This window comes from Bactrocera oleae, chromosome 2, assembly GCF_042242935.1.
Source record: "Bactrocera oleae isolate idBacOlea1 chromosome 2, idBacOlea1, whole genome shotgun sequence".
In the NCBI taxonomy this organism is placed as follows: Eukaryota; Metazoa; Arthropoda; class Insecta; order Diptera; family Tephritidae; genus Bactrocera; species Bactrocera oleae.
This window is the reverse complement of record NC_091536.1, coordinates 14,922,801-14,948,842: the sequence shown is the minus strand read 5'-3', so window position 1 is coordinate 14,948,842 and position 26,042 is coordinate 14,922,801. Positions and strand designations below refer to the sequence as shown.

The 26,042-nt window shown below is 32.8% G+C and overlaps 1 protein-coding gene across 1 annotated transcript; it reads right to left on the bottom strand.

Annotated features, from left to right (window-relative positions):
• Positions 1–23,206: 23,206 nt before the first annotated feature.
• Positions 23,207–24,483, bottom strand: Vago (vago). Its single transcript, XM_014239035.3, has 3 exons — positions 24,103–24,483; positions 23,678–23,798; positions 23,207–23,602 (listed from the first exon to the last, which is right to left on the bottom strand). The coding sequence occupies exons 1-3, from the start codon at positions 24,215–24,217 to the stop codon at positions 23,350–23,352; spliced, it is 489 nt and encodes a 162-aa protein (XP_014094510.2). The 5' UTR covers positions 24,218–24,483; the 3' UTR covers positions 23,207–23,349.
• Between the last annotated feature and the right edge of the window lie 1,559 nt (positions 24,484–26,042).

The window sequence follows — 26,042 nt, the reverse complement described above, 5'->3', positions numbered from 1 at the left end:
CAGAAAGTGGACGGAAATGCTTTGTTTTCGAGTAAAGTTCACGCAGTCAATCAGTTTAGACCAGTCCGAAACTGGTCACATATTAATTTTCTAGAAACAGGACGAATTTGTAGACATCTGTAAAGGTGTATGCAGTTTGCAGTGTTCTTGTATGGGGATTTGCCTTTTGTCCGTTGCTATTGTTTAAGTGTTGCTTTTCCAGGAACGTTTGCATTTACATAAATATACTGATACCAGTAAAATTGCGGCTGTTTTACCAGCGTAGAGAAGAGCGGCACAGCGCTAACGAATATGTCATGTCACATTTATGTAGCGGGATCGCGCGTTTACACTCATACATATGTATATTAAACAAAAGTAACAGATGTGCAGGTGGAACAGCGCGAAAATTTTACCAAACTGTAATGCAAAATGTTTAAAATTCGTATCTAGCAAAGTATCTGAAAATGTAGAGAATTTAGAATTATTATATATACCAAGAGTGTAATATTCCGCCACATTTATAAGCCATTGAAGAAAAAGCGCAATTGGACAATTCTAATTTGCTCATAGTAAATCTCAAGTTTTTGAGGTATAATTAAAAACCCAGGGCAGTAATAGCACAATGATGATTTGATCGACGCTGAATCTCTTATTCCTTGTTTTTCCATAGTTCATAGTTCGTTTACTGCGATATTTCAAACCGCAAAACATTGTGAAAAAATTGAGCTCGGTTGAATTTCCGCTCACATTGCGGCAAATTAGATATTATTTTCTACGGAAAAATTAAGCATTTGCGACCGTTTAATTGCAAACCAGTTTTTTTTACTAAGTTACTTATTTGGGCATATTTGATCAGTGAAATATCTTCAAGTCTTGCATTTACGAGTATAATGTATGGTCGCCTTTTATATTTCAGGATCTGTCAACTCACAAGTTTTCAAAGTAAAGTTAGACATTTTTTTTTTGTAAAGTTTGACATTTTTGTTGTTATACATACTCAGAACGTTTTGACATAAGAGCGCTATTTGTGTTGTTTACAGTAACTTAAAATATTCATCTCGGCCAAAATATGTAATTAAATCGCAAACATCTTCGCGCAGTTATTTTTTACAACTTGCAACGTGGATTAACTCAGCAACAGTACATCGGTGAACATTATCAAATTTTTCATAATGAAGCTCCATCAAGGACCAGTGTTTATCGATGGTATGGTGAATTCAATCGAGATCGTAGATCACTACAAATCGAATTTCGTTACATAGATGGTATAATGCACCCTACTGCAGTTTTGTCTAATATTTCCAACTTAATTTATTCTAGCCAACACCCGAGATGGTCACGTTCATAAAAAAGTAAAAAAAAAAAAAAAAAATATTTAAACTCTTAGTTCTTTAACAAATTCTTTCGATCGCGACCATTGTCATATAGGCAGATGGCTGGCTTACTACTTCAGTACCTTTGTGCGCTACACTTTTCCTGTGGCACACAATAGATATTCGATACTTGGGTTGATGCAATTTGCGAGTTTATCAACGCAATCGTGTACACGTTGAGTGTACATATATTTGTATAGTTTCTGGTAGCGAAGCTGATGTTGTTTTAAATTCGCTTCGTTGCAAATGTCAAAAATGTATTATTTTTAGTTTCGTTGCCTGCTCGTTGATGGTCGTCGGTAGCCGTTCATTGGTCGTTGGTTGTTGGTTTTTTGGTTTGATACTCGTTTTGTTGAAACCCTGCCATATACCAGTTGCTGTATCTGTGGTGAGCTACAGTTTTACTATCAGTTGTTGTATTGTAGTAATGTTGGTTACGATGGTGATGGCACCAATCGCAGCCTGGCGGCCACTGATGCTTGCAGTCATTGTAACAGCTACATACTTTGTATGTATATATGTATGTAGTGGCCTCTACGGCGTGGTGTTTGATGGTTTCAATTTACCCATTTCTATATTGATTATTCATTGCTGTTGTTTTACGTTGGAATTTTTAATTTTGCGTGGCTCTAAATGAAACTAGAGCTTACTACGGCTCTAATATATTATTATCATTATTAAACACGGATATTTGATAGTAATATTTACTTATTGTTGGTGGTATAAGAAAGGAGGTGTCTGTAAAACTAGTAACTTATAACAGATGATAGAAAGAATGTAACTCCACGAGGCACATGTCTTCAGCGGCCGAGTGTTTGGTTTTATAATTCGCACAACCACAGTTCACTCGACTCTCGACCAATTTATAACGATATGCGGATAAAATCCGAATAACTGCGCCACAATCACAACATAATCAATAAATTTCTTACATTTACAAGTTCCACTTAAAGAACATAAGACCACTTAAATATTAAATTAAAAAATAAAATCAATGAGAACTTCTTAGTTAAATTTTTGTAAGCGGCAAAATTGTATATTTCCGGAGAATAGCTATGCCTGCCAGTATGCGTTGGTGTGTAAATTTCAGTTCAGTGCAAAAAGCAACAACACAACAATAAAATCATGCTCAAATGCAAACGAACAATGAAGTAGTAACGGCAGAGAGCAAATAATAGCGCTAAAAATACAGTTCGAACAAGAGTATATTTGAAGTACAAAATCGAAGAAGAAGTGGCATGTAAATACATGCGGTGGTGTTTTTTTTTTTCTAACGGTAAATAAGTATTTACGAGGAAAGCTTTGCAGAGTGAAGGCATAGAATTGAGCTAGAAAAGAAAACAGAACTAAATAAAGGAATATATATACACATGTATGTATGTAGCAGAGCTTTCATGTTTTAAACTTATAAGCTATCATTCAGATAGAAAAAATTCGGGTCATAACTTAAGTACAAGTATAACGTAATCAAGCTATCAGCTGCTAAAAGTTGGCTTAAGAATTTTAGAACAGCTTCTATTTGAAATTAAAAAAGCTCACGTGAAAGCTAAATGAAAGCTTCAGATAAGCATTTAGGAATGAATTATATAGATTGTTTTCGAATAATGATGATATTTATGTACAAATATAGCGCGATTTTTTAAAAACCTCTTCTTTACACTACGTATAAAGCTAAAAATACAACATCTCACTACACCAACAAAATGCTGTGCCTAAAATGGCTTGTAGAGTGTTAAAGAGCCAACTGAATACGATTATTTTCGTATATATTTAAATTGTTGTCTTACGCTGCCCTTATTGAAAATAGCATATTCTTAGAAGCGATTTTACACTTACATACACATAAAGCACTTCTTTCTTTAGTGCTGCTGCTGCACTATTCGTAGCTGTTAGCTTTCTTAGCCGCATTGTTCTTGCCGCTGCCATTTACGTTACTTACAGCCATTGTTGTTTATGCATTCGCTTACACTCGTATCTACTCCGTAACAGTTAACTGATATAGACTTGTTGGAAGTTGTTTATTTTGCAATTGTATTTATTTGGCAGCATTACTCTCCTTGCTTCCTTTGCATGCTTGCTATGCTTCTGCTGACGTACAGTGTACGCAAATGCAACCTTACTAAAATTCATACATACATACACACCTAGAAACATACACTTAATGCACTTGGTGTTGACTCCTGAAAGTATGCTAATTTACCAAAATGTACAACAACAAAGCGCATAAAGCACATGCAACGAAGATCTGAGTAAATAAAACCGACAAACGCACACAAATAATATTTTTGTGCATATACACATTAGTGTGTCCATTATTTCACAAGTTGATTTTTTTTTTTGCAAATGTCACCTGACGTTTTCCTCGATATTTAACATGGAACTTTGGTCCTTTTAAATACATTTTTTTAATAATTTCAGAGGGTGTTTGCAGGAAAAACTTGGGCTGCTTCAAGGCTATTAAACCTCTCACAGGTACAACTTTTCCTAACAAGAACTTAATTCCGATCGTTCACTTTGCTATTTGTGACAGTAATTCAATATGAACAAAAATATCTCGTCAAATGCAAAAATTTTCCATACAAGCACCGATCATTTAATTTGTATGCCAGATATATGCTATAGTGAACTGATATTTTCCATTCCGACAAATGGGCAGCTTCTTGATGAATGATGGACGTGTGCAAAATTTCAAATCGATATCTCAAAATCCTAGTTCCTCAGATTTCGTATATAAAATATACAGTGAGACAGACAAACGGATATGTCTAAACCGATTCAGCTCGTCACGCTAACCATTTATATATTTACTTTATGCGGTTTTCGATGTTTGCTTCTGGGTGTTATAAACTTCGTTGCACACTTAATATACTCTGTTCAGGGTATAAAAATGAATTTGTGAAATAACGGACACCCTAATATACATATACACTGCCACATGCATACATACAAACTATACATATTTGCGTGTGTATTACGTATATCCAGAATGAAATGCAATCTAACAAATAAGACAGTTGCGTGAATGTATATGTAAATACAGAAACAATAATGCAAGTTGTTAGTACAAACACTACTAACAACAAATGAAACACACATTGTGCATAGAGTAAGCAATAAGTGGGTGAAAGGATACGCAAAGTAAATGCAAATATAGTGTATTTGTATATGTATACATATGCATATTTAAATATTATACATATTTACCGAGATCCTGCACTGCCTTAAAATATTTATATATATATATGGGTATATATGGTATATACAAATATTTGCTTATAAATTTTCCTTGTTTAGCTCTGAACGGCAGGTGAAGAGTGCACTTAAGTGCAAGAGGCTGCAAATACGAAGTGTCTAGGGTTTGATAGGCAGCTGCCACACACTTCATGACGTTAAAAATCTGTTGTACTATAATCAGGTGCTTTACAACGCCACTTTACTTTTACGAATAAAATACTATAATATAAATTAAAAATAATATATACATGTTTGAAAGAGTATTAAATGTAAAATATATACTTAAGTAAGTATGTATATGCGCATGCAGGTATATGTAAAGTTATTGCAACAACATTTGGCGCATAATGAGTTCAAGTGTCATACGTCATTTTTCTATAAGGATGGCATATACATATGTATATATATAGCATATACAAGTGCATATGCATGTCGATTTTTTTATGTGTACATATACTTACATTTATATACAACTTGATTATCTCTTACTTACATTTAGCCACTCAACAACGCAAAAGGTTTTCTTTAATTGCAATTGCAAGCACTTCTGCTTAAGTTGATATTTTGCAGTTGCAAATGAGGACAACTTTGCTTGAAGATGCAGAAAACCGTTACAGTAGTACAAACACAGACGAAGCACTAAGTGCCGTGAGTACTTTCGAATATCGTTTTATAGAAAGAAAATGTCGCCAAATTTATTAGTGAAAACTAGAAAAAGTGTTAATTTCTGCTGCACCGATGCTATAATAACATTCACAGCTGCATTTCCTATAGCAATAACAATTTTTATTTTGATTTTTATCGTTCAGTTTCTATAGCAGCTATATGCTATAGTGGTGCCATCTCAACAATTTCTGCGGAGATTATACCGTGTCTCATACAATAATTTGTGCAAAATTCCACGAAGAATAACTTATCAAATAAAAAAGTTTTCCGTACAAGAATCTGTTTTTGAGCGACCAGTTTGTATGGTAGCTATATGCTATAGTCGCTCGATATCGGCGTTTCCGACAAAAGAGCAGCTTTTTAGGGAGAAAAGTGCGTGGCAGACAAACGAACATGTCTAAACCGATTCAGCTCGTCACGCTGATTAGTTATATAAATACTATGCAGGGTCTTCCTACTAGGTGTTACCAACTACGTAAAAAACTGTACAGCGTTTAAAAATACACAAAATTTGTCTTATAGGTATTAACTAGCCTTTTGTTAAAATATTTTATACAGGCGAAGATTTGATCATATTATTTCTCTTTTTAAGAAATCTTCTGAAATTCTAGATATGCTAGATTGCGATGTATGCAATATTGGATATATTTCACTAAATTTTAGCAGCCTTTATTTAATTATTAGTATCGCAGAAGTTAAGCGAATCATTTTTTTGATGAGTATCTCGTAGGCAGAATGTTCATATAGTGCAGATACTTCTCTGACACACTGTACACTACACTCTTGTTGAGTGCATGCGGCATTATTTTACGCGATTATATCCAGCGTTGTACAAAGGTGAAATAAATACACTTGCAGCATCCTCAGTTTTAACATGGCCTTTACAATTAATTGGAAATCAAATTAGCTGTCTATAATTAAATTATCGGTACGCCTTCATATTTTGCACTTTTCGTTCATTAGTGCTCCGAAAAGGACACCAACACGCTGTTACGCAGCTATAAAAAATACTCGCAATTACAACTTTAGCAGTATATGAATATGTGCACCTATAGTCGTTGTTTTATTCAATATTTACTGCTCCATCGGTCATACTCTTGGCGGCTCATACTCGTTGCTGATCCCTTATGCGTATCGAGTATCCGTTTCACTGAAATTAAGTTTCCATTGGTGCATTACCCATTTATTGATGCATGAAGTTGAGCAGGATCCACTGGAAATAATCAAAAAAGTAAAAACATATACACAAGGATCAGCGATTGCGTGCTGCATTTAAGTTTCTTCTTTAATATTCTCTCTTTATTAAATTTTTCTTTTTCAGTATTTTCATCTTTTCCTGTCCCATTTTCTCTTACTCACTTACATTAACCTCTTATTTATTTTAAATATTTTAATCACTGTAATGGTTCACTGAGCTAGTCTGAAAATACATGCACACATAAACATTTACTCAGCGTGGCTTAAATTATATATATATCTTTTTCATGATAATATTTTGCTAAATCAATAATAAATCTGGAAAAATAAAGCGCACCGAACGCGGTTGGAGGATTTGGCGAGAATACCATAAATGCTCTTACAGAAACACAATATTAGTATAGTCTTCATAACGGTATGGATAACGAAAATCTGTCAACTAGCCTTCATTTACATATAATCATTTTTAGGTCACTTAGCTATTGCTTTATAAATCGTAATCCAAGTTGTGATCTGTGAAAAAGTAACCAAGAGTTTTCATGTAGAATGAAATCAGACAGCGTTGGGAATATTGCATCAAATAGTGTAACGGCAGAGACATACATTTTATTGCTCCAAAATACTTTCTGAAAACATTAAAGTAGTGATGATTTGAGATCTACATATAAATTCTGCTTGATATTACTTAAAAATACCAATAAACGCTACAGAGGTACGTTTATACGCCAGTAAAAAGTGAAATAAAGATAATGAAACATTTTTTGACTACAAGTATGCACAAGTATTGATTGGGAACTCTTGAGAGAGAATCTGAATCCTACAAGTCTTTTTTCTATAATTTGTATATTCCCTCTCAATTTCTTATACTCTGAACATGGTATACCCAAAAGTACACATCGGAGAACCTATAATATATACTTGTAATATACAAGCACATATACCATACATATAAATGAACAGCATAACGAGCTGAATCGATTTAACCATGTCCGTCTGTCTGCCCGTCTGTATATACGCGAACTAGACCCTCAGTTTTTAAGCTATCGACCTGAAATTTTGCACACGTCCTTTTCTCCTCAAGAAGTTGCTCATTTCACGAAACCGCCGATATGTGACAACTATTGCATATAGCCGCCATACAACTAACTTATACAAATCAAGTCGTTTTATAGAAAACTATTTTATGTGACAAGGTATCATAACAAAATCTAATATAGATAATTATAGATAACGTAGTCGCATATTAAATATATTTATCTACGCCTATTTACATTTATAAGCAATCTCTGTATTTTCCACCTTTCTTATTATCGTTCACAATTTTTCCATACTTAAAAAAATACCATCAACTTAAAGCCAATGGTGTGCAGTGATTTTAATGCCTCGCTGTTGCAGTCACCGCCACCAGTTTGAACATTAGAACACCTTTTTGAAAACTTTGCGTTAATTATGTGTTAGCTCAGGTACGCACATACATACATACCTCTACTTACTTGCGTCTACAGAAGTAGCTGCGCAAGTGAGCGTAGCTCGCAGCGTAACTGCGAGTGCGTACAGTTATAAACACGTTTTGCGTGTGAATGTGAAAATGTGTGAGTCTGTGTCCGACCTCGACCCATTTTTAACCAAAGGTGCACAGTTATTGCCAACGAGTGGCAAAGCGTCGTAATTGGCGAGTATAGAGTGCTTTCAAAAGGGCGGAAAGTGCAGTGGAAAATCACGAGACGACTAGTAACGTTGTGCGGTGTGCAAGGCACAAGAGTGTCACTGCTTTTAATCAGCCAGGTCAACAGAGTGACGGACAATTAAACAATAGTCACACAGGCAGGTCGACATTTAATACAGTTGATAACAATTTTCTTGCTGACAATAATAATTATTATATAAAAAAAAAAAATTATAATATAATATACATACCTATATGGGCCATTCCAACGAAAATTTGCATTCAAAACCGTTTTTCATACAAAGCATTTGTTATTATATAAAAGTATAAAAATAACTGTTAAAATTAAATAACAAAAATTTTCTTTGTATGCTTATAAGTAGTAATAAAAAGATGTAAAAATAACAAAACAAACGCATATTATTTTTCTGCTGAAAAAAATTCACGAAAAAACGTCGAAATTACTTCTCTCACACCAGACTACTCCCTTGAAACTATGTCTCTCGCGTGTGCGGCTAGCGCAGTGATCTTTTCCACGCGTACAGCGCCGGCATGCCGGCTATCAAACACGCTTCGCAGCGTTAGAGTACGACCAATGACGCGCTAGAAACGCATATGTTGAAGATTAAACATTTATTGCGAATGAAGTTTTTAACGGTCCATTCCCAAATTTATACAGTCGCGACTGAAGAGTCTAATGTATATTTTTCATTAAAAAAAGTGAATAGAATTATTTAGAAATTGAAAACAATTTATTTGCTAATACAAACGTACCTTTTGTTTATAAAAAAAAGTCGAAAAAATTCAACATTTATATCATTGGAAAGCGGAGAAAAAATCTTCTTTAGTGTGTTACGGATTCACGCAGCACACTTCACTTGCAATATAGCACACAACACTCGTATACAACGACCGTTATCAAATCAGCAGTTTAGCTGCTGTAAGTGCGTACGCCTACAACTAACCAACGAAATGGAAACGCGAAATTTAACGCCAGTTTAAAGTGATCATTCAAACGTGGCGAATGCGCATTCGTGCTATATATACGTAGATACTAGTTCATATGTATACACAAAGCTATGTATTTATGCACACATGAGTTCTGCGGTATTAGTAACCCAACAAACCAATTTTGTTTGTAAGTGACCTGATATATGGTACATATGTGTACCAAATATGTGTGGAAGTTACTCAAAATTTAAGAGTCTGTTCTTGACAATTTTCATAGAAATCTAGTATGAGTCTTGTTGGTAAAACTTCTGATTACTAAATTGGCATTCCTGACAAAAATGCATACGTTTTATACGCGATCAATTAGACTGTGTCAATTGTAGCACGATATACGAATATATATCATACATATATGTATATAAATATAATAGATATATTTTAGTAATAGACATTATTAATTTCTCTAACTTAGCTGTATTGTGTGGTGTGTAAACATTTCAATATTTGTATTCACACAGATGAAATTCTCCGTTATGCTTACATAATATTATATGTAAGTACAGGTACTTCCATACATACGCAAGGCTACTTTGCTATACATACAGTGCGTATACGCGACATTTTTGTGGTAAGCAAATACTCGTGCACACGTAGATGCCTAAATACATACGTCTACTTCCACGCATACTTATGTAAATAAAATATTTAAATTTGAATTTACCTTTCATTACGGTAGTATTATTATCAACACATAGCATTATTGTCAACATATAAGCGTAAGTACGGCGGTATATCCAAGTATGTGTCTATAGGTGTATTCACACACCGGCACCAGCATGCTATATTCTTATTGCCACCCTTAACAATAAAGTACTAAACACGCGCAACGACATAAATTACTACATGTAATTGCGTGCCACAAAATGTTACGTATACGCAGTGGTTGTCTTTGAATTGTGCGTGGGCGGGCTTAGGAATGATGGCTGTAATGTGTAAAGGGTTCGCCAGCTATATTATTTCAGGCAATATTAATATAATTTTCTTTAGAAATAGCAGCACTTTGGCACTTTCGATAAATTATATTACTAAATACGTGTTAAACGCGCAAGGATTATACAATTAGTTATATATGGCTTATTCAATTTTGTTACTGAAACTTTAGTAGTTTGTCATGAATTTTTGCACAAAAAAATATTCAAAAATTAAATAAAATTTTTTTTGACGGATGTTAAGAAAAGTTTGCACGTTTCGGAAACCATACTTTAAATAACTGACTGTTCGGAACTAGGAAAAGTGACAACGAACTAAATTTGATGTGTAAAGTTGTTATAAATAAAATGGCTACAGTTTTTAGTAGACCTCCAAGTAATTTCGAAATGAAGCTGGGAACTCCTAAATACCGGATTTACGATTGCACAATAATCTGTTGGCACAGCTTTTAAGCCATTTGATCCATTTATCTGGATAGCGACCACATCACCTCAATGGCGCCGTAGGAATAGGAACTTGCTGTTCCCAGAATTTATGAGAGTGCTGGGTCTTTGCGAGTACATGCGATACTCTTGCGTATTTTTCTCAATATTTTTAGATGAAATCAGAACCACTTCTATAAAGACAATACACTGTATTTCCTTATATACAACAAAAATACATCGCCACGATGTTGAGAGTCTTTAGACGAAATGAAACATAACATTTAAGTCTCAACGAGAATTTCTTGCCTCACATTAGGCAAATTGTAATATTACAAACTTTATTGTAATATTACCCGCTTATTCATACGTTTATAAAGTGAGATCTTATGGAGAAGGCTATTCATATTATTACATATGACTACACATTTCGTCAAATTTATGATCACTAAAAGAAAGTGAAAAGTACAAAAAATATATATATATTTACATATATATATTATTATAAATAAGGCGTGAATGGGTGTGTGCGTGCATGCGCAGAACTGTTAAGAGAAATTTTAAATAAAGCCCACAAAACTACTTTTCATATTGTAGACTTCCATGCATTAGCTAATCAAACTGCTGAATGCCTATATGGATATAGGCATTATTAAAAATGGTATTTAACAATAACAACAATGAATAATTAAAATAAATTATAATAAATTTAATTATTGTACTAGTATTGTAATAACTGCCAAATATTAAAGTTATTTATTTTATCAAAAATACTTTCCCACTCCACTCTGGCATTTGCATATTAACACACATTAAGTAATATAAATTGTATGCTACACAGCATCTTTGCAAAATTCCAACCACTCGTACATGCAAATATGTGAATATTCTTGAGATATGAGCATTGATATTTCAGCATGCCTCGCAGGCATATACGTTATGTGCGCTGCTGACGTGCGTGTGAGCAGATCGCGTAAATATTTGTTGAATGTTGGCAGTTTGCTTTGCGAACAACCGGATGTGTTATGTGGCAAGTGCGCAACTACTGTTCGCACCATGGCAATCATTTATGGCGCGCACATACATACAAAAACATAGAAAAGAGTGTATGAACAGAAACACGCCGAGCAGCATTCCTTCAAGCAACATTCATACGTGCGTTACATATTTGCTTAGCATATGAAGGGTTAGCACACACAAGCGTACTTACAATTAATTGTGTGGAAGTGTAGATACATTTTAGTGTATTCACATTATTGTGAAGGCGTTATAAGTCTAATTTTTTCTTAGGTTTCAAGTAACTAATTAAAACAAAATAATTTTAAAGCCCAGAATTTGACTAACGATATTTCCTTTGAATTCGTTAAGGAAATCGAAATGTTAAACAGTTCTTGGGCTTTAAATAAGTTTGGAATGAGATTGTCTGTGTTGTAGGACAATTTGCTAAAAATTACCTGTTAATATTATTTATGTTGTTATTATTTTTTAGAATGAGCATAGGTTTTTGCGACACAATTTAGTAGCTAGCAAGTAATTTTCAACGTGGCCAATCTACAGGATAACTGAAAAGAGGCTATTTGTTGTATTAAAATTTCTAATTTTCAAAAAGCTATATCCAAACTATTTTTATGGAGCCACTATGAATGACAATACACATAACGATACAGTTTTTATACGGTACTTCTTTCATTGCACAAGTAGAAAGAAGGAACAATTTCATGAATTACATACTTGCCGCTAAACCCATAGCGCTAATTCCTGAAGCCATACGACAATCCGATGAAATTTTCCAATGTCGAGGAAGTCTAACATAAGTTCTCGAAAACTGTAACAAATATGCAACGAATCATTTTATATTCATCCTTAGTCGAGACGTTAAGTTAAGCCATTGTTCAAAGTAAAAATAAACTGATAGGAGAATTTATATAAATGTATATACATATTTTAATATTTATTAAATACACTGTATTTTTATATATATTTTTTTAAATATAACGTATTAGATTTTGAACCAAATAACCATATGTCAAAGTTAGAAAATCTATTAAAATTAAAATTTTAATATAAGATAAGATTTTATATAGGTAGATGGATAGACAGGCTATCTGTCTCTCACAACCTCCTTATATCATTTATTAATTTTTGTTGAGCAAATGCAAGAAACGAAACTAAATAGAAAAGAGCTTACATCAGTTGTTACAAACCGAAAATTAAAAGTGACATAAAATTATTCTGCCTTAAGATTTATCTTAATAGATAATGTGAACTGAGTTAATGAATTATGGTTTAAGCATCAACAAAAACAAATAATAAAATATAATACATAAATACTATATATAAAAGAATTTCACTTCACTGAGGTTCTACTATTTATTTAGGCCTTTCACAACCACAAAGTCATAATATGTGCTAATTATTTGTTTTTCATACGCTGAATAGGTTGTGTTAAGTTTAGCACGAAGTTTGTTACACCCAAAAAAAACGCCGAAGAACCTATTAATAATAAGCGTGGCGAGCTGATTTTATTTAGCTATGCCCGTCTGTCTGTACGTCTGTATAAACGCAAACTAGCACCTCAGTTTTTGAGAAATCAGTCTGAAACTTTGTACGTGTCCATTTCTTACCATATAGCGGAATAGTATAACATATAGCTGCAATACAAAGTTAACCATAAATATTAAGTTTTTATATGGAAAACATTTTTGTTTGGAATTTACAGGATATTTGGTATTTTCAAGAAATTTGGCGCTAACAATTGTCGAAAGCAAAGCTGAAATTTCATATACATATTGTTTCAATCGTCTATAATATCAAATAGCTGCCATACAAAATAACCAACTGCAGCCTAGGTCAATTTTTTCGTTTTTTTAATATTATTTTTCTTGTTTTTTAATAAATATTTCAATCAATACAAGCGAGTAAAGAGTAGAATTTCACGCATAAAAACTTTTAAAGTTGCTATTTGTAAACAATATAACTACATTGTGTATATTAACATTTTGTCCTTCCGCTGCCGAATAACATTACCCTATCAATATTGTGTCTTATCAAGTAATATAGTTATCAACAATACGGCCCAGACAAACTTCCGTTTACTTAATTTTATTTGAAATAAAAATTATTATTATTCATGCTCGATGAAGTGCAATTTATTTCGAGCAAGCATACAGAATATGCAAATATCAACTTCATATCTAATGAAATTTCATTCGTATTCTCAAGAAATACATGTGTCTACTATATGTAGATGTTGAATAATAGCCGCTTGCACGTCTTTGTGTAGTCTAAACCGGCGACGATTGACCGGAAGTCACAATGAGACAATATGTGACACAGTGTGTTTTACATATGTGTGTGTGAAATATGCTCTATATGTATACATTGTATACGTTTCCAATACGCTCAGTTATTTCCAGGGCATATTTTAATAAAACATTTTACAAAAATTTCTTATTTATTTATTGTAGCATACTTTTAGGCAGATATTAATTTTCATTACCTTTAATATTTGGAATACTTTAAAATACAATAAGTAAACGCATAAATTTTCTTCTGCTCAACATATATTTACAACTTATTTAAAATGAACATACAAATGTTATGCCATTGCAATTTATTACGCAAATATTTATTTAATAAATTGCCTAGAAAATGCAGTTACATTGCAGTCACACTTTGTCTTCCAATACATTTACAAATAAATGCATGTGCACAAGTATAATTGTGTGCGTGTGCATTCACGCATATTTTGCGTGTGTGCGTGAGTGTGCTTGTTTTAAGATATGCCTTACTGAAACCAATTCAAAAATATTTACGCAATTAATATATTAAATGTTTTTCGGTCAGAATTGCTATTATATAGCTGCATAATGAAAAACACTTTTACCTTTTAAGTGTAGTTGTTATCAATGTAATTGAATAGAATGTAACGGCCACTTATATTTTCTTAAAATTTAACAAGTGAGTATACTAAATTACATTTGATTATTAGATAAGTGTCCAGCATATATCGATATGTATAAACGAATAAAAGTTCAAAATGGTGAATAAAGTGATCTTGTTAAGACACTTGCTTTTCCAAACGATTGCCTAAAGTTCTTAGAATTTATGGCCGTTCAGATTACATATATCTTTCGCGTAAATTTACTTACTGTATATTCGCCTTAAGAACCTTTATCGATACGGGTTGTTCAGGTATTACAATTAGTGCACTCATAGCTTCGTGTAGCGATCAAAAATATTAGTTAAGCACTCACTAGTGATTTTAAGGGCAAATGTACGACTGTTGTAAGAACTTTTTGTTATGACACATCGCAATGTTCTGCTGAAGTCAAAGGTAATTGTCGGAAACTCTTATTAAAAACATGTTTCGCGATTGCTAACATATGCTCGAAAAGTTCTCAACAATTTTTCATCATCACCTCCAGATGATTTTTCCCAATATGGAAACCCACTCTAGGCGGTGATATTAGGTCTTTCACTAAGTAATTACTTTTTTTTTTAGTGCTATGTAAACACTTTTTTTTTTTTGTAATGTCAACGATCACGTTAGATAAATCTAATCTTTTATAAATATTCCGAATTGTTATTTGACGATTTGCCTCGACCAACGACTTCATTTTGTCCACATCGGCTTCAAGCGGACTTCCAAGAAGTAGTGCATCCTCAATATCGAAATTGCCTAAACGAAATTTCGCAAACATATTTTCGCAATGGCGTTCGGTCAACCCATTTTTTCCGTATACATCACATAATTTTCGCTTAGCTTGAACTGCATTTTTAACCTATTGATAGTAGAACAATAAAATATGCCGCAGATGCTGCTTTCGATCTTCCATCACCAAACAAAAACTATTCCAATGAATATAAGAAAAAAAATGTAATTGCAAGTCTTACTATATATTTTTAACGGTACGGCGGTTAAGTGTGAAGTTGCCTGCGAAAAAATTCAATAAGATCAGCTATTGTCATCAAAGGAAATTACTTAGTGAACGACCCAATAATTCGATGCACCTTAGCTGACAGTGATCAAAAGTCGACTTCAAAGTAATTTGTAGCTATGCAAGACAATAACGCTAACAACAAGAAAAAACGTTAACTTCGGTTGCGCCGAAGCTATAATACCCTGCACAAATACAAAGGCCCCTTACAAGAACTGGATTCCGAACGTTAAATTTGTATGGGAGCTATATGATATAGTGATCCGATCTGAATAATTTCTTCGGAGATTACATTGTTGCCTTAAATAATAGGCCGTGCCAAATTTCGGGGAGATACCTCGACAAATGAAAGAGTTTCCCATACAAACACTTGATTCCGATTGTTCAGTTTGTATGGCAGCTATATGCTTTAGTGGTCCGATATCGGCCGTTCCGACAAATGAGCAGCTTCTTTGCTAGAAAAGGACAGGTGCAAAATTTCAGAGCGATAGCATAAAAACTGAGGGACTAGTTCGTATATATACAGACAGACGGACAGACGGACAGACAGACAGACGGACATGGCTAAATCAACTCAGCTCATCATGGTGATCACTTATGTATATTTTTTATAGGGTCTCCGACGTTTCCTTCTGGGTGTTACAAACTTCGTGGCAAACTTAATAAACCCTGTTCAGGGTATAAAAAGTCTACCACCAGTCATTAATGATAATATATGACCAAGGAGTTTTGCCTATCTCAAGAGTATTACTATAATTTGTTTTATAGTCTCTTAATCACCGATTAAGTGACGTGTTACGAAATGGCCGATATCTGAGAACCCTATTGTACAGAGCAAGCCAAATTGCATTCATTTATAATTGGTCTAGACTGAAACATGAAGTTTTTAATCACGCTACTCAACAGTTATCACATTATTCCCGGTTGTAAGCCAACGAAGGACTTTCCGTGTATAAAAGTTCGCTGTTTTATATAGGCAAGAATCACATCGCAGAATGAATATAAGATTGCAGCAGAAAATTCATCTTGAAATGTTTTAATCGATATCAATTTTATTCAAGCAAAAAAAATTGATAATATTTAAAAAAAATTGTATGTATTTGTATGAAAATATTTTACTCATAATACTCATACTACTTGTAAAATATTATAATACATTACTACTTACAATTCAAACAACTACTTGCTTTTAACACGAGCGTATACCTTTGACAAAAACTCGCTTATAAACATGCGCACAGTACCAGCAAAGTCAGCTTATCGGCAGAGCTCATCTAAAAACTTTATCAAACATTACTGTTGCTGTTGTAAAGACTTATACAGTTTGTGATGTAAATGAATGGAAAAGGAAACATAAGATGTTTATAGTTACCAGATACTTGCTGTTTTGCAGCAAAAAAGATTCAAGTAGTTTCATACATGTAGGTATGTCAGGATCTTGAGATAACCAATTATAGTATAAAATAAGCAAGAATATGCTTTAACATTTAAGCAAAGATTGCTTCCACGACAGCAATAGCTAGACTATTTTAGGTTTTTATAAAAGTATTATTATACAAAAAAATACTAAAATATAATCCATTTCAGAAATTCATTACAGGTTTTCCATGATATAACAATTATCATCCATAACAATATTTCGTTCTGTACACACTTAGTTCCCCCTACTTGCACACACATCCGTGGCAACTACTCTCTGCTCTCACACTGTTTTTGGTCCAAACATGTCAACATGTCCTCAATTTGTGTGCAACAGTCGTTATATTTTCAGTCACATTAAGCAAACACATCTCCACACATACACTAACACAGAAGCATACGAGTAGTTACTATCATATAGTTTTATTCGAAATCAAGTTTTCCTAACTCTTCTTCGTACATTATGTTACGATAAGCACTTTTAGAAAATCTTTGCTATGCCAATTTTCTTTGTTTTTTTTTCTACTCTTAGCCAGAGCTTAACTGGATTTCGATTATTTTCTTCTTCCTTTTTTGTGTTATTTGGTCATCTTAGTCGTTGTATATTCAATAAATTGTGATGTGCTGTGCCTTAGAGTGGAAAATTAAATTTTTTGCACGAGCTTATATGCACGCATACACACATATATACATATTTATACTTGCGCTAAGCTAGGATGTTGGCCCTACATATGTAGGTATATAGAAAAGCATGGCATGTATATGTGCCATATATTCGTACATAATCCGTAACTGTGGTCAGTAATGATGAGCCATTTCTACCAACACACATGTTCGTTGAGTTTTTTGTGGTTTTGTGCATTGGGGTGGTACTTAAAAAATGGTATTATCAGAAGACTAGAAATATGAAATTTTACACTGAAATTTTAAAATGTTTTCGAAAATATATCAGCATTTTCGTATTGTTATACACAGATAAGAGGTGAAAAAATTTAGTTTAAGTTTGTGGAATCTTTATAAATTATTCGGATTGATAAGAACGCTTAACCTTTTATGGTACGCTCTCTCTATTAGTTACGTGTCCACTTCTGCGTAAAGATAATCTTAATAGGCCTATTCAGTAAGTGGATATTTGGGCTGCCTTACATATAGGCAAAACACTGTTAATAACAAAAATAACTCAAAAAGGTTCAGAATTTCCGAGAAGTCATTAACAAAAATCTCATTAGATATTGCTATTGATGTGATTTATGTATTTTAATGTGTTTCATAAATATTTAATAAAATTTCTTATTTCTTAAAATTTCACTCACTAAATCAGAAAGCAAGAATGTTGTTCGCTAAGAGATTCATTTTTAATGTAACTGTATGTATATTCGCTCACCTGACACGCTTGCCTGGCAACATTTTGCAACGCAAGTGCCACTTATGACATCGTCAACCTTTAAAAAAATACATTTTTGCTTTTACAGCCCAGAGCCATATTTCTCACTCCGCTTCACCCTTTTCATTCCTTTTAGTATATGCTTGTTGACTTGGTTCGTTCCATTAGCCCTTTGGATTCGGTTGCATATTGGTCAGTAATATCATTAACTCTCACGACCACGTCGGCTTGAGTTTTCGTTTTGCCTGTCATCTCCAGCTCTGCGAGTATATATGTACGGTGGCATCTATCTCTTATGGCCTGACTGATGTCCTTTGCCGAACTGACATTCATTAACGAAAGCACAACTGAAAAAAGATTTTAATTTTTTATACTCACAAACTAGTGGTGATAAGGTATTATACCTTTTTTATTAATTATCCGTAAGATAATAAGCCTACCTGACGAGATGTACAATATTAATTCCTTTACAAGAGCTCTCTCTTTTTCAGACATATTTATTTTAAGTGCTATATTTTATATATTCCTGCTTTTAAAACTGTCAATCAATTAATAAAAAAGATCACCAAATAAATGATTAGCTTTAAGTAATGAACTAAAATATGTTATATTATTCAATGGAAAGATCAATTTCTACGCAGAAGTTGCTTAGTCAGATTTCTTCGAACTATTTTGCGAAAATAACAAACTCTAGAGACTCAACATTGTTTGCTAAATTAGTGACTTTTGGAATTCTGAGGAATATTTATTTTCTTCATATTGAACGTGCGTACTATGATATCTATAAATTTAAATAAATTCTTTATAGATATATTGTTGCACTTATTAAATTTTGGCTCTACTCGTACACGTGCCTCCTTATTAGTTTTTATATTTCTCTACCAACAGCTTTTTACCCGTTACATACACATTTGCATATAAATACAGTTGAAATGTCATGATATTTTTAATTGAGTTAACAATGAGTGCAATTTAATAAAACATGCAGTTTTTTTTTTAATTTTTATCTCAACTCTGACAGCATTAACATTTAGAATGCAACCCGATTAAAATTAACAAATCGCAATTATGCTGTAGGATAAATTATCTATTTTTCGTTACGATGTAACTTTATTTAATTTGTAGCACTACCATTTGATTATACCGTTAACTAATATACTGAAGAAGAGTACTTCAAGAACTGTAGTTACTGGTTTAGCTTAATTGCGCTTACCTTAGAAATTAAGGTCACACAATATAAATTACTTGTATGTAACTATAAATACAGTATTCCAGAGTAAATACCACTCAGTTTCGAAAATGTCATTATTTTATTTTTCATTTTGTAAATAAGCTTCGTAAGAGAGGGAATATTTTTTCTTCGTCATAGACCATGAAATACATATGTCTTAGAATAATTGAAGATGTAATTTATCTCATCAGAATTTAAGATAAAACAGGCTAAAATTAGAATGAATTAATTAAAAACATTTCACTCATTAACGCTCGATATAACACACTCATTATCAGCAGCCATGTATTGAATCCAGCACTGCTTAACCTCACTTATGTTAAAGGAAGTTGCTAAGCTTGTGGCAACTGAATAAAGTTGAAATACAATACTTTTGACTTGCTAGGAAATATTTTCGATGAAAAATGTTATATCTAAATACCGCACAAAAAAATATCACAGATTGAAGCTAACACTAAAATATTATGTTAAAAAATTGTAAAAATGATAAAATTCTCTTGTTATAAAAAAATTAAAACATCAAGTATTGCATGAGAAAATCAATGAGCCATAAATTAGTGGCAACACTTGCCACTAATGCCACGCGGATCAATGCCCACTCCATCATAAAATGTTCATAATTGACAACGAAAAAATTGAAGGAATGGAATTCTTTGAAATGAAATGAAGCTGAAATAAGTAAGAGAAACAAGAATTTGAGTTTAATGTATAAAAGGGAATAAAATATTTTTTTTCTTTTTGTTGGCTACACAGTTTTATTGTTCAATAGTTATTTCGAATAAGGCATAACAAGACCGGTTGTGTATGCATTAACGATAAATTGAGTTGAAGATTATTTAATATAACTATATATAAATATATATATAACTCTTCGAAGTATTGGTTTGGTGGAAAGCACTAATAAAAAAGTGACACAATACACAAACTGTTATAAACGTTTAAGAGCCTGGTGCTGTAAGTTCTACTTCAAATAAAAGCTGATAATAAACGCAAACGCTTTTCGATAAATATTCATGTGTGATGATTTTACGCAAACACTTACATGGGAGATAACTTCAGACCCAATGATAATAATTTTGCCTTTCAGATCGAGCTTGTAGGTTTAACAGACGGCACGCGCTTTCTTGTGAGGTCACACTGCATGAGATTATGTAAAGACAATATAACTGCTGAAACCACTAGGGCATTGCAATTAGGGCAAACCGCAATACTTCTACGTTTAGAAAATTAGTAACTGAGTGATATAGTATGGGTCAACACTAGGAATTTATACCTTAAATATTACATTATCATAGGACACTCATTGATGTTTTACATAGCTGCTTTCAAATGAAAGTTTCGGAAATTTTTTCACCGAACTAGAAGACATAAGAAGTTTTTTAGAAGCATCTTTCATACGATGCCATAAACCATAGGTCACACCAAGCGCATTTTAATTATAACCTAAAAAATATCAAACAAAAATTTACAAAAGCCAATATACATGCAGAAAAGTATGTCTCGGAAAAATTAATTAGTTTATTTTAAAAATTGGGATACATTTTTTTACAACTGCGGAACTCTATCTGAAAAGCTACGATAAACATTAGAATTAAATAGTTCAAGACAGTATCGCTAAAATTAAGCAAATTCTTAACTTAACCCTTTTAATAAACTCGCATTTCTGTTGGGAACAATAATTGAAACAATCTAATGCTTTATAAAAGCAAATTGTAAATCAAAAGAAGTACGACATGACCTACCTGGAGCTGCAGGGGGCAATCAAATAGCATATCCTACACTTGTCAGAAGAAAATTACACTCGTCATATACACGTTTATTTCTTCTCTCTCATACCGGCTTTTTACCAAGTTCCAAGAAACCACGCCACAAAAACTTACACTACAGAAATATGTGCACTTGAGGTGAACAATGCAATGCTGAGAGTGTTGCAAAAGTAGTTAACTACAGCAAAAATTTAAAGTTTTAGCAACACTTAGAAAATTCATATCAGCAGCGGCTTTATTAATTACAGGAATGTAATATGAACTTTTCAAGAGGTACAGTAAAGTTTCGAAGAGAAATTTCACACAAACAACTCGTGCGTATTGCTGCGAACTTCAATAAAAATAAAAAAAAACATCCGGAATAATTGCATGTGTAGGCATGGAATGGAAATGCGAAGTTTTTATGGTAGCTGTGTAGTTATGAGTGTACATAAAAGTGAGAAGAAAGTCATTCAAAGGTATGCGCATATGTAGGTATGCATAAATAATTTTCGCACAGTAGTGGCCCTGTAGGAAACTATATGAGTGGTGGCAAAGTAGTTTTATTGCAAAAATTATAATAATAATTCTATATAATTTTATGTAATTTCATAAATATATATATTAGGGTTTTTGCGCTTGGTACTCTAAAAACTAGGTTCTTAGACATTTCTTAGCAAGTATATTCAAGTATGAGCTCTTAATTGTAACGGTAAGGTTCTTCGCCTTACAGTTTTCTATTTTCTCTTAATAAGAGATTGAATAATTTAAATCTCGCTTCTAACTACTTGAAAAAATATCCCGTTTCATAGATTTTGTAGGAAATTGACTTACGATTTTTTCGTAAATCTAACCGTTTAAAAGATATTAACGGTTAAAGTTTTATTATTTTAAGGCAAATTTTGTATCTTATGATAATAACCTTTTATAACCCATTAAAAATATATTACAAATATGAAATTACAATTTACAATACTTATTAGTTTTGTTGTTATAACTCAGTCGGAAGACCATGCTCTGCTGGGTGCCTTCTGCTTTTCGGGCGGTAAGTGTTTATAATTGCCTGAAAAAGTTTCTCCTTCATACAATACAATCAGATGCCTGCATATATTTGCGCAAATTTGTTTTTGAAAAAAGTAGCTTACATATTATATATAAATATGTTGCTAGCAGATATACCATATATGTATATATGTACACCTTGTATGTTCTTATGCAATTTTATATAAAATTTAGGTAAGTGAAGTGAAAATTACTGTAAACCACTAAAACTACATCATTTCTTAAAAAAAATCAATACAAAAAAAACGAGTATTCCCAAACTCTAATAGAATTAAGAAAGATGTAAAAAAATTCCTTCAAATATTAGTAGTGTCAAACTTTTTACGATTAGTTAGAACCGACTACAAGTACTGAGTTTATATACAAATATAAATATGTTATTGAACATCATTACAAATTAAATTAATATCTGGTCGGCTGTTCTTCAAGTGTTTGAAAACAAAATACTCTCCGGACACTCACAGTTACACTGTTCATATTCTACCTTATTCGAAAACTTAATATAATATAATATATACATATAACCAGCATAACAATCATAAGAGGAGTATATCTTATCCGTATTTGTTGCAATTCTCCATTCGACTAAGTGTATCTACATATCGCAGTTGTTTAAGTAAGCTACTTTTATTTTGAATATTTTTGGACAATTTGTACGTTGAACTATATTTATGTATAAGAATTCAAAGCTTTTCTTTCTGTAATATTTTGCTGAGGTACGTCTAGGTAATCTCCTTAGTTCGAAAAATATATTTTTGATGTCAAATAAAATCGGGGGCGAACTTAGCTTCTAGAGATACACTTCTTACCGCACTACAATGGCGGTCACTGTTACTTTGATTGCTCAACTAGCTTTGCTGCTTCAAACCACAACAATATTTACTAATTTAGGCAATTAATTCCATATTTTGTAATACCAACATTCAAAAAAAAATTGGAAACTATTTAATATGCTTCTCTTTCACGGACGTGAATAAATCACTTTTATTTCCTTTAGTACCTTTCTTTTTCATTTATTAATAATTCCTTATTGTAATCGTCATAGAAATCGACTAAAAATACAAAAATTGCCAAATAGTTTGGGCAGTTAAATTTCAAATTGCGTAATCACGCCAGCGCCCGGCACATTTCCCTTGACTGGGCCAACACTGAAAACTTGCTGTATGTCTTGTTTAATCATAGTGCCATACTGATTGTATGTACGTATCTCTTCTCTTCGATCCTTTTCGCTAACGGCAATCTTTCTGCACACGAACAGTGGACAACAATATGGATAGTTGAGAAATTCATTGCCTGGCGGTACGGGACTGCAATTACCCTCTAATTTCGGTACTTCACAACTATACAAAAAAAAAAAAAATTTTATTAGCTTAACTTTACAGACTGTCTAAAATATTCAGCGAAAAAGCAGATACCTATCCTCCCACAGCTGCAGTGTGCCCAAGCACTGCACGCGTATACATTGGCCCGGACGTGTGAAGGACTCGCCGATGTAGAGTTCGCGTCCGGTTTCGGCATCAGTGCATTGGCCGTACGCTGGAAGAATGTTTGCTTTAGTAAGACTTTAATTTAAGACGCAATTATTGTACAAATATAAATTATTCATAAGCATATACTCGTTTATATGTATATATATACACACATATGAGTATATGTATGTTTTATAGACAAAATCTTTGCATTATTTATATATGAGAATACTTTTAAAATTTACATCAAATTGTAAATATTTTTGTATAAATGCGTTTTCAATTCAACAAAATTGTATGTACACACATACATATACATATATGTATATCGTCTGCAATGTAATACAAAAACATAACATTTATATACATACAGCGATAAGGCGGGCTCGCCACTGTAGCGGGCCATGCACTAGCAGCACATAAGAGCAAAAACAACTTATAGCAGCAACAATGCAGAGTACCCGACAAATGTGACCCACGTGACATCTTGTATGCAAGCTTTAAGTGTCTTTTATTATTCCAAACAATTGTTTTTCTTTCACACTTCACTTGCAGTTCGTGACTAATTTCAAACGCAATCTAATCCCATGTAGTACATTTTGGTTGAACTTGAATTAATCCAATGTGTTTCCAAAGTAATATAGTTCAATCACAGTTTATATTTAGCTTTAGAATTGTCTCGCCTGCGCTTCGTACGCTGTGTTTTCGCAAATGTTAAAATGCGACTGCGGCTTCGGCACGACAGAAGCTCAAATAATACGCAAATAGGAGACTGCTTGGCATCAGTGCTCTGCACTTCTTTTAGTCGCCTAAACACAACAAAAAAAAAAAAAACTGGTTATAAATATATTTGTTATATATAATATGAATCTTAAACTATTATTATTTTGCAATTAATCAATTTATTTTTTAATGCTCTGTGTGAGCATGTGGCACACGCCAAGTCAAAAGGGCGCTCAGCAAGACTGAAATAAATTTTTTTTAATTATTCTACAGAATTAAAATATATATTATAAAACTTAACTTTTCTTTAAGTGAGTACTTTTCGAATCTTGCCATCAAACTAAGGAACTACAAGCATATCAAGATGATTAAAAAAAATTGTTTTTCAAAGTTCTTCTAAAAAGCTAGTGATATTATTATTATTTTTCTTTTAAATTTATTTGACGATTAAATTTTTGTGCAAAAAAATCAGCTCTAGAAAATTGTTTTTGAAATATACATATCATATATGTATTGAATGTAAATTTCGTTTTGTATAGATTTTCTACGAATAAACACTTCTTATTAAAACTATATTTAATATTTAATAAAGTTTCTCAGTGATTAAATTTTTTGACAGAGTGTAGTACATGCAAGGTTTTACCCTAATGCATATACAAGTACATTTCCATCACTCTCTCTGCTCTCATTATCAGACACACGATGCCCTGTAAATATATTCATGAATCAATGCTTATCAGTTGTCGCACATCTACATACATATGTATGTATGCATATGTATTTTTGTCATTAACATATATGCTGATTAGACCGCCAACGTAATCAACTACTTTGAGCTAGTTACAATATATTTAAACTCTCGCAACAGTTTACATTGAGTGAAATAATTTTGTTCACCAAACAGCTATTTGATACAGAATTATATAAATATACTAGGGTGGGTCATAAAAAGATATTTTTTACTAAGTATTCTGAAAAATAGGTTCTTAGACACCTCTAAAAAAGTGACTACAAACACATCAGTGTGACCAGAAAGTTGCCGGAAATTGTTGGCCCACAATTCCGTCCGTTTACGACGGTTGTTTTCGCGTAAACGCTGAAATAATACTTTTTATTCACCGTCTGGCCCGTTGAAACGAATTCATGATGAACCAAATCGCGAATATCGAAAAAAACAATTTCTGGAAATTTTCTGGCTTCATGGTACAACATGTTGCTACAGAGTATAACTTCGTATTTGGCACCATGCGATTTGTTTTTTTTTTTTTTTCCAAAATTCAAGTTACCACTCCGTGGAACCCGTTTCGACTCGATTGAGGCCGTAAAAGAAAATTCACAGAGGGAACTGAAGCCGATCTCGGACCCCGACCTATAAGGCATGTTTCGATGATTAGAAAAAGAGTGGCATATGTGTATCGCTTCAGAAGGAGCATATTTTGAAGGCGAAAAAATAATTATGGATGAAGATTAAAAACTTTTCGTTTTAGTTACAATCTCCGGAAACTTTCTGGTCTTAATGTATGAGCTCTTAATTGTAACGGGAAGGTCCTCCACCTTACAGTGTTTTATATTTTTCTTAATATCAAAT